This window comes from Protobothrops mucrosquamatus, unplaced genomic scaffold (genome assembly GCF_001527695.2).
Source record: "Protobothrops mucrosquamatus isolate PMUCROS unplaced genomic scaffold, P.Mucros_1.0 scaffold991, whole genome shotgun sequence".
Classification (NCBI taxonomy): Eukaryota; Metazoa; Chordata; class Lepidosauria; order Squamata; family Viperidae; genus Protobothrops; species Protobothrops mucrosquamatus.
The window spans coordinates 297,702-310,809 of NW_015387230.1; the positions used below are offsets into that span (position 1 = coordinate 297,702).

Genomic DNA, 13,108 nt, shown 5'->3' on the forward strand with positions numbered 1-13,108 from the left:
CAGCAAAGAAGAATCAGTTGAAATCACAAGCTTTTTCATCTCTCTAAATTCCATCTATGAAAAGTTGGTGGTCTGAGTGACTTTGAAATTATTTTTTATAGGAAACAACAGTTGGGATGCTCTTGAAGTGTATTTGTGTAGTATGGGAAGAGATACCTCTTGTAACCCTTTCTGTAGCTGAACACATCCAGAGAGAATCAGATCGGGAGATGCCCCCAGAGAGCACATTTTGAATGCTGAGATAATATGATTCCTTTCAAAAAAATGTCTTCCACTCTGGCTTGTAGTCATTCACAAAGCATCAGTTTGCTGAAATACAAACATGCGACAACTGTTTTACACAACTTCTCCTAGCCCTCAAGATTCTTTGTATCATTAGCAATTACTTTTTTTCTTTGCTCTATCCAGGCAGGCCTACTTGCAAATTAAGTGTTGGTCACCAATCATTTGTGCTTTCTAAGTATGCTCCAAAATATGCAGATTTTTTTTTCTGCAGGTAATTTATTGACTTTAGGTCAGCTTTCAACACATTATCTAGATCTAAATGGTGGCATAAATTAAAGAATACTCTATAATCAAATGTCTACTTTTGCTGCTCATTAAAATATATGAGAATACCAAATTGAAGATCAGGTATAGTAATCAAGGACATATCATAAAGGAAATAGCAGTAAGGAGGGGACTTAGACAGTGTATTGTCTCCAGTTTTATTCAATTACTATATGAATTGATCAGTTTCTCACTTAAATAACTTTACCTTTTGTCCTCCTAAATTAGCCCACAGACATATCAATTTATTACTCCATGCTATTCATGCATAGAGTATCCTTGGCACCAGTACTGACTTCCATTAGCCTTAAAAAAACTTTGATATCCGTCTAGCATTATTGTATAGAGGAAGAGCCAATAATAAATTATTCCAAGATTCTCTCTTTTGCCAAATGCCAAAGAGATGTTGGAATTTAGGTGGGCAATCCACTGAGCGGATTAAGAGCATTAGATTTTTAGGGATAATTTTTCAGACTTCAGGAAGCAGAAATGTGCATCTAGAGTATTTATCTCATAATGCGCAGATATCTGCATCAGCTGTTCAAATATTATTTTTCCAGAAGAGCACAGTTTATCCCTGCTGCAATTAAGTTTTTTGCAGCTAAAGCCTGAGAATTACTGCTACATGGGGCTCAACTGGGAATAGATAATGTGATTAACTTAGAAAGAATTCAAACAATTTTTTGAGAAGCATTTTATGTATTACCAGCAGTACTTTGATAGGAAGCTATAATCAATAAACTTGAATTCAACCTCCAATATAAAAAAAGATATTTTCCACTTACTAGCTAAAACTATACCACAGTCTTAGTGGACTGACTCATTTATGTTTGTAGAAAATTTCAAATCTTTTTGGGAAATGACTAACCAAAAGAAACTGAGTCATTATGGCTTTTCCAGTTATGTCTTCTTATGTAAGCCAAGATTACCATACCTTTACTATGAAAGCAAGATCAAGCAAAATTAATATTAAGACAAAGGATCTTAGGTATAGAATGCCTAACAGAAATTGCTGATTTTCTCACAATATAATTGTAAACAACCAAATTTTAGTGCCTAAACCACTGTCCTTTTTTTTTGTAAGAGTTTTATTGATTTTTTACAATAGCAACCTTAGTGCCTGGTGTACAGCGTGTTGTCTTGGTTCATGATTTTTTTTTTAAAAAAATATACAATCAATAATAGTTAATTAACAGTCAATAATAATTTTTATATTTCTATAATTAGTATATCAATTGATAATATATTTCCTTGATCCTCTCTTCTCCCAATAGTATTCTTCTTCTTCAGCATGAAACAAATATAATTTTTGATATTTGATATTTTCCATGTATAAATGATTAAATAAAAACATTTTCTTCTATATTTATACCAACAATAATTGCGTCCATATATAGCATTTTTTCTTATCAACTTATGTTATTTTCATAAAAGTCATCTTATTGATTCACTATATATCTTATTTTCATAAATCTTGTTTAAGCTCAATTTCTCCATAACATTCAAACAATTATTATCAATCATAATTTTCTCAGTAATTAACATCTAAATATCCAAATTTTCCACTTAAATATATCATCCCAGTATTTTCATATTTCATATATTATAGAAATACTATACTACTTATCTATCATAACATCTACCTATAATATCTTTTCTAATCAATTTATATTTCACTTCTATTTGTAAAAATTGATTGAATTGCTATATATCCTTTTTCCAAAGTTCTTATTAAGCCTAATTTCCCCTCAATATTTCAGTGATTCCTTAGTCCTAAATCTTTTCAAACTTAATTTGTCTTTAAAGTTCAAACTTTTACTTCATTTTCATCATCCCAATATTTTTACCTTTTGTATCTTATCAAAAAATACTATATTACTTATATCTCTTATCCCACTTATTCTAAAGCCCCTTTATAGCCAAAGTTATTTGTTTATTTAGCCATTTTCAAACAAGTGTTGCTCGTATAATATTCCATCTGGTAGGGCGAGTCAAGTCTCTTAAGCTTGTCTCTAATCTTCTTCCTTTGCCAAATTGTTTTCCAAATTAATATTTTCGACTTGTCAAACAGTTCTTGTATTTTCATAGTTGTTGTTAGGCGTAGAGGATACCTAATACGTAAGATGTATGCTTTTTATCTCCCAAACAGTGATTCTCCTGGCAGTGTCCATTTTGTTAAGTCTTTTTTCTTCTCAGGTTTATTTTGACGTCTTAATGCATAAGGCATCTTTTCCATATTTATTGTTGTATCAAATCTTGTGAATTTTTTCTTGTTTATATTAAGTTATAATTCCCTTTATTTGTGGCTTCGCCAATTAAGTCATTTTTTCTAATACACATTCTGTTATCTGATTTGTTTGTTCATTCTTTACCATCATTCTTTGAATGTTTTTTTATTGTAAATTTAAGTTAGAAGTGTATTCATTTATGTTATCAAAGTTATGTTTAATCTCCTCATGATTTAAAGCTATTGTGATTTGTATCTGTTGTAGCATTGCATAAATTTCTTCTTGGAAAGTATTTGTCTTGTCTTGAAATGTTGCTTCTAGAGTCTTTGATCTTTCCGGCTGAATCCTTCAAGAGTAGATATTAAGTGTGGTTTTCTATCATTTTTGGATGGATAGAATGAATATATCATATCCATGTTATTTCCCCCTTTCAATTAATCTGTCATAAGTGCCATAGTCTCTATAATTAGCCTTGTCAAGCTGGCCAGAACTCAAAATCCAAACAGTCCAATTTTGTATAGTTCTTGTCTTTATATATGATTTTTATAATCTACTGTAATTTTCATTTGTCAATGTTTCAGTAAAATCAATGTTTTATAACAATTTTTTCTTTCAGGAGTCAATTGTCAACCACTTCAGAATTGCAATTCAATATATTTAGCCACCTTAAATCCTTCCTGTAACTTTCCCTCTCAAAAATTAGTCATAGATCAAAGTTTTTAAACAGTTCATAAATTTAGACCACAATCAAAGTTTTTCTTTTCCTTCAGACACTTTCCAATCTTATAGCTGGCCCAGTGTACATTCTCTTCTTATTATCTAGCAGCTATCTTCTTAAAAGTTATTAGAGTTCATGGGAATAGATTTTTTTCTTTGTTTCTGGGCATTGTCTTTAATGTGCTATATTCTAATTGTCCACTAGATGTCAGCACATATTTGTTTTCCAGCTCTTTCAGACAAGAAGTTCTTATTATTTTTCTTTTTTTATAATTTCATCAAAATCCTTTAGAATATAATCTCAGCAGTTTGCTTTAGTTTCTAAGTTTTATCAGATTGTAGTATTTTAAATTTAATTTGGTATGTTTCTTTCCTCCTTAAAGGTTAATTCACCGCTTCTGTCTATGGGGGAATGGGAGTATAGTCCCCTCCCCTCACTTTCAGAGGTTTTTTGCTTTGGAGATCTTTCCCAGGGATTTAGTTGCAAAAAAAGGAGAGAAGATCAAATACTCTCACTAATTCCAAGCACGATGTTCACCGTTGCTCTTGGACTTCGGCGGCAGGTAGCTTGGGCTAGACACTGGTATGTGGCTAGCCTTTCTCTTGTCGGGTTTGGAGAGCTTCCCCCAGATCAAACGAAGCAATTGCTGTCACTTTGTAATCAACGGGGTGCCCCTCCTTCACAGTCACCTCTTTGGGGCGACTTTGGGCCCATCTAGGGTCCCCCTGGCAGGACAAAACTAGCCGTGGGGAGTGGAGGTCCGCTCTCGTGCAGCCATGCGCTACGGGCGCAAAATCGGAAGTCAACCAGTTTCCTATCACAGTCTCTAACTTCAAGGTAAATGTGATGCTGCAACTTTTGTTAAGTACATGCCAATTGCCAAGCATTCAAATTTTGAACCTATGACTAATGAGATGCTGCAACGGTTGCAAAGTTCAATCATAAGTAATAGTTGAAACTTCAAATGGTTGCTAAAACAATGGTTGTAAGCTGAGGACTACATGTATTCATTTCATGATTGGACTGTTTTCATAGAGTATTTATGATTAAGGAAGGTTGGGATTTTTAATTATGCGGAAAAACTTTTATGAATAGAGGAACCTCTCCAGCATAACCATTTGCTTGCCAAACATAGAGGAGGATGCAAAAGGACCTTGTCATTTGCACACACTGCACGTCTTCTGAATATAATTAGAATATCATTATTTTGCCTAATGTCTGCAGGAGGTATATGTCTTTTACAAGACATTTAAATCCTACAAACCTGAAATCTTTCTACTCTTGATATGTAGCAGTGCACTCCAATAACACAAATCCTGGAAGAAATGTTAAGCAGCTCATTCATCTTCATCAATATGTATCTTTTTCCCTCAGGGCTTGTATCCAGAATCCCATGGCATCATTGACAATAATATATATGACGTAAATTTAAATCTGAACTTCTCATTATCTGCAAGTACTTCGAAAAATCCTGCCTGGTGGGGTGGACAACCTGTATGTACCTTTAGTTTTGTTTCTTGGTGTAGATTGATTTCCCAATAGCAAATTCAATTGTTGTATTGAAATAACAGTAATACAAAGTGACTTCATATATAACTTCAAGGCAACAGAGTGATGCTATGAAGATGTTGTACTTCCTTAGCACAGTGATGGCGAACCTTTTAGAGACCGAGTGCCCAAACTGCAACCCAAAACCCACTTATGCATCGTCAGGTGCCGGGTGGGTGTGGCCCATTGGCTGGGTGTGGCCTATTGGCTGGGTGTGGCCAATTGGGTGGGTGTGGCTGTGGTGGTAACAGCAGACTGGGTGGGACTAAAAAGTTCAATCAATCAATTCCAACTTTGCAAGATCTTTTTTTTCCCCGCGTGAAGTTGAAATTGACTGATTGATTGAACCTTTTTTTTTTTTGTAGACGGCGATGGAGGCCTAAAGCGAAAAAGTTCTATAAAACCCGGCTGAAGGCCTAGGACTGGGGCGACGGCGCGCGTGCCCACAGAGAGGGCTCTGAGTGCTGCCTCTGGCACCCGTGCCATACGTTCGCCACCACTGCCTTAGCAGGAAAACGGAAATAGGGAAGGTCCCCATGTAAAAAATCAACATGGCTTTCTAGATTTCAGTTTTGACTGAAAGATAGTAAAGCACATCTAGTTTTTAAAAACTGCTGATGAGTGAGTACAGTCTGTTCTGGATTAAGAATGATTTCCATTCCCTAACTCTGTCTTTAACCAGAATTTGCATTTAAATGGGAACAGATTACTGGGCCTGCACTTCTGCATATCAGGGATCAATAACTACATCAACATTGTAACCCAAGTTCTTTGTAAAGTTTAAAGTTGTAAAGTTTAAATGTATATGTTTCAAATCTTAAAACTATGGGAAAAACTGACTTAAAACTGGAAAAACTGTCTAGCAAGAAGAATCAAATTCAAGAAGAACTCCTTGGAATTCAGTCTCTCATTGTCCAAATTTTNCTGTGGACAGTTGCAAAGATCAGTCATAAGTAACTGTTGTAATTTCAGCGAAGGCAAAGTGATCTGACTCAAAATGGCAGACAGCATTCTCCTTCCTTGAGCAGACGGACCTCTGAAGCTGCACAATACTTTCATGAACTGCTGAAAAAAGGCTGCATGCTATATTAAAAATGCACACACTACTTTGTGACTTTCATGAAAGCATTGTACAACCTTAGCATTTCATTGATTCAAGAAAGGAGAATGCCATCCACTATTTTGTATCAGATCATGCTGCCAGTAGCTGTCCGGCATTTTAACTATTGTAACTCTGCCTCTGCTATTTTGTAACAGGCAGCCCTATTAGTACCTAGAGATTCTCTTTAAATTGGACATTCTTAATCTGGGGACTGTCTGCAGAAACCTGGAGACATGACGTTTTACAGTTTATTCATTTTTAAGATACTGATTGTATGTTCACTTCTTGCAGATTTGGCATACAGCAACCTATCAAGGTTTGAAAGCAGCCACCTATTTTTGGCCTGGATCTGAAGTAAAAATAAATGGATCTTACCCAACTATATTCAAGAATTATAACAAGTGAGTTGAAGACTGAAAAAAAATCAACAGGTTCTCCCATCAGCTACAGGTGTCTTTTTAATTTAATTTAATTTAATTTTTAATCAGTAGGACATCTGAAGTGCAAAAAACATATTACAGTAAGGGAAAACTGGCAATGAACTGATGTTTCTTTCATTTTATAGTTTCCAAATCATTATTCAGTAAGCCTTTGCCAAGAATGACATCCCTGAACGAAGCTCAATTCCTAATGATTATACAGACATTGCTGCTGTTGGTGCGAATGCGTGTTTCGTTCATGCAGCCATTGAAGCAAAGTGTCTTTTCAAAGATCTGCATGCTCCTTCCCTCTCCCACACATCAAATAATGTCGGCATTAAGAAAGCTTTGTTTGATAAATATATAAAGGGAACATATACAGTATTACAGGCTGGGTTTGAAGAACATGAGAGGGACACGTTTCATTCTTTTCTCATGTGCAACAATTGCCTAAAAGATGGCTAGCAACTTTTTAAATCCTGGCATTAGCATAAAAATCCTTTGTTGGCTTGAAGGGCATCCCAGTAACTGAGAAGGTTCTTCTCTGACATCTTGCTGCCTCCTGCTGGTTGAGACATTTTCTCACTCTGCTTAACTGACGGGTCAGCCTTCAGCTTAAATCTGCTGGGAAAAATACAGCTTCTGTTCTACTTTATTCAATGGGCTTTCCATCTTAATACTGACCGGTTTATAATTCCATGTAGTTGTTTTATAGATATTGCACGATGGGAGAGTACTGGATATACTAAGATGTGATATTATTTTGATGAGAAGTTCTGATTTCAGGTGACTGAAGATGGACTCAAACTGTCTCTGGCCCATTCAGTGTCAGGTTTGCTCTGGCATTTTGAAACCATTTTTCATCTCCTTCCTGTCAGGTTCTACCAACCCCATCCCAAACAAAAAGACAGAAGGGCCACATGAGAAGAGTTTTTCATGCATTGATTGTTGCAGGGAATTGGAAGGGACTATGTTTTGCTTAGGCCTTTTTTGTATACGTTATTTTTACAGCAGCATTTACTCTTAAGGGGTTTTTTTTTCCTACAGTGTTTACATTATGTTCACATTGCAACGTAAAGTCAACCTGGTTGTGGCTTTGCATTTGCAATTATCAAATTGTTTTTTGCTATATTAAAATGTTTGTACAGAATGACGTCTGTCAGTCACAAAAAAAATTTAACCAATGTTTCATTACTCATAATGGGAAGCTGGGAAAGTGCTGATTGTCTTCTTTGCTTGTCTTGCTTGCTATTGGCATAAAAACATGTTGCTGATGTGTCCACTAAAACAAAGTTCTCCTTGTCGCCATATTGTTTTCCTTCTAAATAACATTTTTATTCCTTGTAGATCAATTCCGTTTGAAGCAAGAGTTACAGAGGTGCTACAATGGCTAGATCTTCCCAAAGCTAAGAGGTAATAGCCATGAAAACTTAATGAAACAACATTCTCTTTTCTTATAAAATGCTAAGCAAGTCGCCTAATTATATGCTGCCAACCAAGAAGCGTGGTTTCCAGTGGTGGAATTCAGCCGGTTCGCACCAGTTCGGTAGAACTGGTAGCTAATTTTTTGTTGAGTTCTGGCCCAGGCCCAGAACGGACTTCCGGAAGCAGCATCCACACAGAGAACCAGTTGTTCACATATTTGAATTCCACCACTGGTGGTTTCTGTCATTGTCATCTGCTCCACTCCCCCCCCCTTTTTAAAACTTCAAACACTAAATGTTGCCATCTTCTTGCCTCTCCTCTCAGGTGATTTGAACTGAGCTGCAAAAATTTGCTAAACGTTGGATGGCAGAAAGAGGTACCAAAACCTCTAACATTTTTCCTGCCATCTTGTGGTCATCCAGATTTTTGCCCTTTCTTCCATTTTCAGAACTGACAACAGAATGAGAGAAAATAATCCCAGCAGCATTCTGGTTCTGGGATGTTTGTTCCATGTTGTCTTTTGTTTTCAATAATTTCCTTTCCTATTCTTTCCTCTCCTAGCTAGTTTGGTGTTTGATGTGACTCTGATTTTTTTAGCCCTAGGAGAGGATAGCAGCCACCATTGAGTTTCAAATTATTTTGGCAACGTGTTAATTAATAATATATCATTGGATGAAGTGACATTTCTTTAAAGTAATGGTCTTTCTTTTTAATCTGCAGACCAGATTTCTACACATTGTATATTGAGGAGCCAGACACAACTGGACATAATTATGGGCCTGTTAGTGGAGAAGTAAGCACATCTTTTTTTCCCCTATTTCTCTCACCATTGTTCTGTATTTAAAGAGGTGGAACTTAAGTTAAACTTTAGTTGGTATATATACATAAAAGGTCGCAATGACACATGCCACAGCACATCTGAAATGCCCTTTCTTTATTAGAGATAAAAACACTGGTAGAATAATATATGCTAAAAGCTGAGCTGTTCCAAAGTTAACACCAAATAGCATTTTTATTGCAACGTACAGGTAGTCCGTGACTTACAATAATTCATTTAGTGACCGTTCGGCGTTACAACAGCACTGAAAAAAGTGACTTATGACTGTTTATCACACTTACAACCATAGTCACATGATCAAAATTCAGACCCTTGGTAACTGAATCATATTTTATGATGGTCTCAGTATCCCAAAGAATCATGTGATCATCTTTTGTGAACGTCTGACAAGCAAAGTCAATGGGGAAGCCAGATTCACTTAACAACCGTGTTAGTAACTTAACAACTGCAGTGATTCACTTAACAACTGTGGCAAGAAAGTTGGTAAAATGGGGCAAAACTAACTTAACAACTGTCTCACTTAGTAACATAAATTTTGGGCTCAGTTGCGCTCATGAGTCAAGTACTACCTGTAGAACCACTCATAATCTGAGCCTCTAGGAAGTGATGCATTACAATGCACACTCCCAACAACTTAGGAAACAGTGGAAAATAATGATACGAGCAGGCAAAGTATAAGTCAATTTACAAGTCTTGTGATATATCTCATTTTTTATTTTTGCCATATTAATTGTTTATTATTTATGCTATTATAAAATCATTATTTGGCAATGTAGAACAACTATATAAATATTGTGCTGGGGTGGTGGTGGTGGATGGACTTGTATTTTACTCTGACAAATACAATGCACAAAAATGTTATTAATTAGAGTAGTTTATTACTTTTCTAAACGTAATCCAATAACATAACCTGTAGCCCAAAAAAGGATTTCTCTTTATTATTGTATTATTTATTGTGATAGACCTGATTGCAATATTTGACTTAACGTGAATGATAAAATGCCAGTTACTTTTTTTCTCCTTTGGCATAGATAATTAGGGCTTTAGAAATGGCAGATCGGACTCTGGGGATGTTGATGGAAGGCTTAAAGCAAAGGAATCTGCATAATTGTGTCAATCTTATCCTTCTGGCTGACCATGGTAAATGTTGTTTTGTTGTTCGCTATTTCAATAAAGAGCTTTGTCAACTTGTCAATATTTATTCAATTGCATACCATTTTCCTCTCCTTTCTTTAGGCATGGAGGAAATATCCTGTGACCGGCTGGAATACATGGCCAATTATTTTAATAATGTTGATTTTTATATGTATGAAGGTCCAGCACCTCGTATTCGATCAAAAAATGTTCCAAAAGACTTTTATACATGTAAGTTTGGACCACAGAATCATAAAACTGTAGAATTTAAGTGAGAGGCTTAGTAGAGCATACAGTTCTAGGGCATCTCCCTAGCTTAGAGCAATGTCACTTGCCATCCATGAGAGCTTATGGTGCTTGAATTTCTTTTTTCAATTGCTGTAACTCCCAGAGATTTCATCATTAAAATGAATACTGAATAATGTAAATGTGGTTTTCAGACGGGAGCTAAAACCAAGCGTTGCAGATACCATTGGATAAGTATTTTAAAAAGGCTTAATGCCTTAAAAATGCAACTACCATGGGTTTGATGCAGCATATTTGAAGAAGACGAATTGATAGTTTAATGTTTGAGAGTAATACATTATTCATACTGTATAACCTTTCTTTTCTTCCAAACAGTTGATTCTGAAGGAATTGTTAAAAATCTTACAGTGAGTATGTTTTTATGTTTTTTTCTTCCTAAGAAAATAATAGTCCAAGCATTTAGTGAAGGCATCACTACTGAAATATAATTTCTTTAGCACATTGTTACTGTTTGCTTTGAGAGAGGTGATGTATTGAACTTATATCCATTTTAGATCACACCTTCTGTTGGAGGTTAAATGAAAGATTCTGCATCTTACATCACTTCATAACAGACCTGTTCCGTTCTCATACCTCTAGGACCAATTTAGATATTGCAGCAATTGAATCCAGCCAGTTAGTCATTGTTCATCTTATATATAATTATATAGCATTTCCGCCAAAGGTAAAAATCCTTAAGGTCTGTTACACTAACTGAAAGGGTGCTCTGACTTCTGAATCTATCACACTCTTTGCTTTCTTGTCTTGAACCTGGAAAAAGTACATGTAGTACACTTTTAAATTTTCAGAAAGCTTGCCATGTTTAAGTTCATGTCATACAAATGATGTGTCGGGTTCTGTTCACTTGGGGTTTCACTGAAACCTATTTTGACCAGTGATGCCTGACATTTGGATATGAATGTATCTTATTCTCACTTTAAAAGGCAAACATCATATGGAAGATAAAGTAAAGTACACGATTTTCCTTAATGTCCATACTATCATTTCATATAACTGTCAGCTGTGATAGATATAAAGCTAAAACTGCTAAATTCAGTCCACATTAGAAAGAACAGTCCTTAAGGTCTGTTACTGTGGTTTTTAGAGGACGGAGAAGTTTTGAATGATCAATGAATCAATACCTTCTGAAACAGGTTGAAATTGACATGTTCTTAACTTATTTCCCTGTGTTTGTGAGCTAATTAGCTAGATGTAGTCCTCAACGTACAACTGGTCACTTAGCAACCATTCGAAATTTCAATGGACTTATCTGGAACATATTTACAAGCCATATTTGAAGTTCCGATGAAGTTCTGATGACCAAGCACCCCATGGTCACATGACTCCACTTTCGGCACTTGGTAATTGGGCTACATCGAATTGCAGTTTGCAGTATCTTGACCATAATGATTCACTTAACAACCACCACAAAGAAGGTTGTAAAATTGGGTCAGTCATGTTTTATGACCCATGTCACAACCATCCCCAATTATAACCTTAATGAGCAGATTCCCTTATGGGTCTAACTCGAGGACTACTGATAGATTGACAGACAACACACACACACACACACACACACACACACAGAGAGAGAGAGAGAGAGAGAGAGAGAGAGAGAGAGAGAGAGAGAGAGAGAGAGAGACTTATAAATTGAAGTAATTAACTGGACTTGTGGAGCATTTCATCCACATGTTGGAGTCACTGTGATGCATAATTAAAAAATAGTCTAGCATTCCATTATCAATTGAATGCTTGTTTATAGAGATGCTTTTGAAGAATTTACAAAAGGTCCCTTTGCAAGATAATAATAATAATAGTAATAGTAATAATAGTAATAATAATAGTAGTAATAATAATAATAATAATAATAGCAACACTTCAATATTTGCATTCAAAGCATGTTTTCTTTTCATCTTTGATTTTTTAATTCTGTGATGCTGCAAAATTCATCATTTATTTCACTTTGACATTTTCAGTGCCGAAAGCCAAAACAGTACTTTAAAGCTTACTTGTCCAAAGACCTTCCAAAGAGACTACACTATGTTAACAACATTCGTATTGACAAAGTTAATCTTATGGTTGATCAACAGTGGATGGCTGTGAGGTACGGTATAGAGAGAAAAAATTGTAGACATTGCTTAGCTTTTTATTGAATGATAAAATAGACCCGTTTTAGATATACTGTAGGAAAGCAACAAAATGTTATTTTTAAATATGTACATTTACTTATACATATATCAGTTTTATTATTATTATCTACTTGATTTCAAGTGCTCTGAGGATTAATGTGCTGTCCTCAGTGACTGCATGAAACTTATATGGAAAATCAAGCACAACAGATAAGGATAGACAAGGTAAGGACAAATGAAGAGAGAAAAACACTCCCTGCAGGTGATTGTACTTCTTCTCTCTTAGGATAATAGAAAGATCTTGTCTCAGCAATATTCTAAAGCAGAGGTCCTCAACCTTTTGAGCACCAGGGACTGGTTCCGTGGAGAGGGGTTTTTCTGTGGACCGGAGGGGGCGTGGTTTCATGTACTGCCTACATCCCACAGATGTAGGCAGTACATGTTTGCATGGACCAGGGGTTGGGGACCCCTGTTCTAAAGCCAGCTGAAGCTTTGTTTAGAAATCATTAACCTGTATTATGACCAGGTTCACCTTGTCTGGAAGTGCTCTCTAGATCTGAATTATGAAAACTTTCTGTCAAACTTCTGTAAGGCTGAAATGATGAAATATCTACAGAAGGCTTATCTTCTGAGTAAGAAAATGATTTCAAGGCTGGCTCCTCTTGTGAGAAGAGTCAGCATATAGAAATGACTGATTTCTCTTCCGTGACTTCCTCATCCCAGTCCTCTGCGG

At 35.7% G+C, this 13,108-nt stretch overlaps 1 protein-coding gene across 4 annotated transcripts in view; it reads left to right on the top strand.

Moving 5' to 3' along the window:
• The window catches only part of ENPP3 (ectonucleotide pyrophosphatase/phosphodiesterase 3), a 70,450-nt gene that overhangs the window by 32,181 nt on the left and 25,161 nt on the right, over window positions 1–13,108 (top strand). For all 4 annotated transcript variants that reach the window (XM_015819805.1, XM_015819806.1, XM_015819807.1 and 1 more), the window contains 8 exons: window positions 4,870–4,989; window positions 6,437–6,546; window positions 7,912–7,977; window positions 8,710–8,782; window positions 9,859–9,967; window positions 10,064–10,192; window positions 10,583–10,614; window positions 12,223–12,350. In XM_015819805.1, the coding sequence (XP_015675291.1) occupies window positions 4,870–4,989; window positions 6,437–6,546; window positions 7,912–7,977; window positions 8,710–8,782; window positions 9,859–9,967; window positions 10,064–10,192; window positions 10,583–10,614; window positions 12,223–12,350 (767 nt within the window). The remainder of the gene's footprint in view (window positions 1–4,869; window positions 4,990–6,436; window positions 6,547–7,911; window positions 7,978–8,709; window positions 8,783–9,858; window positions 9,968–10,063; window positions 10,193–10,582; window positions 10,615–12,222; window positions 12,351–13,108) is intronic.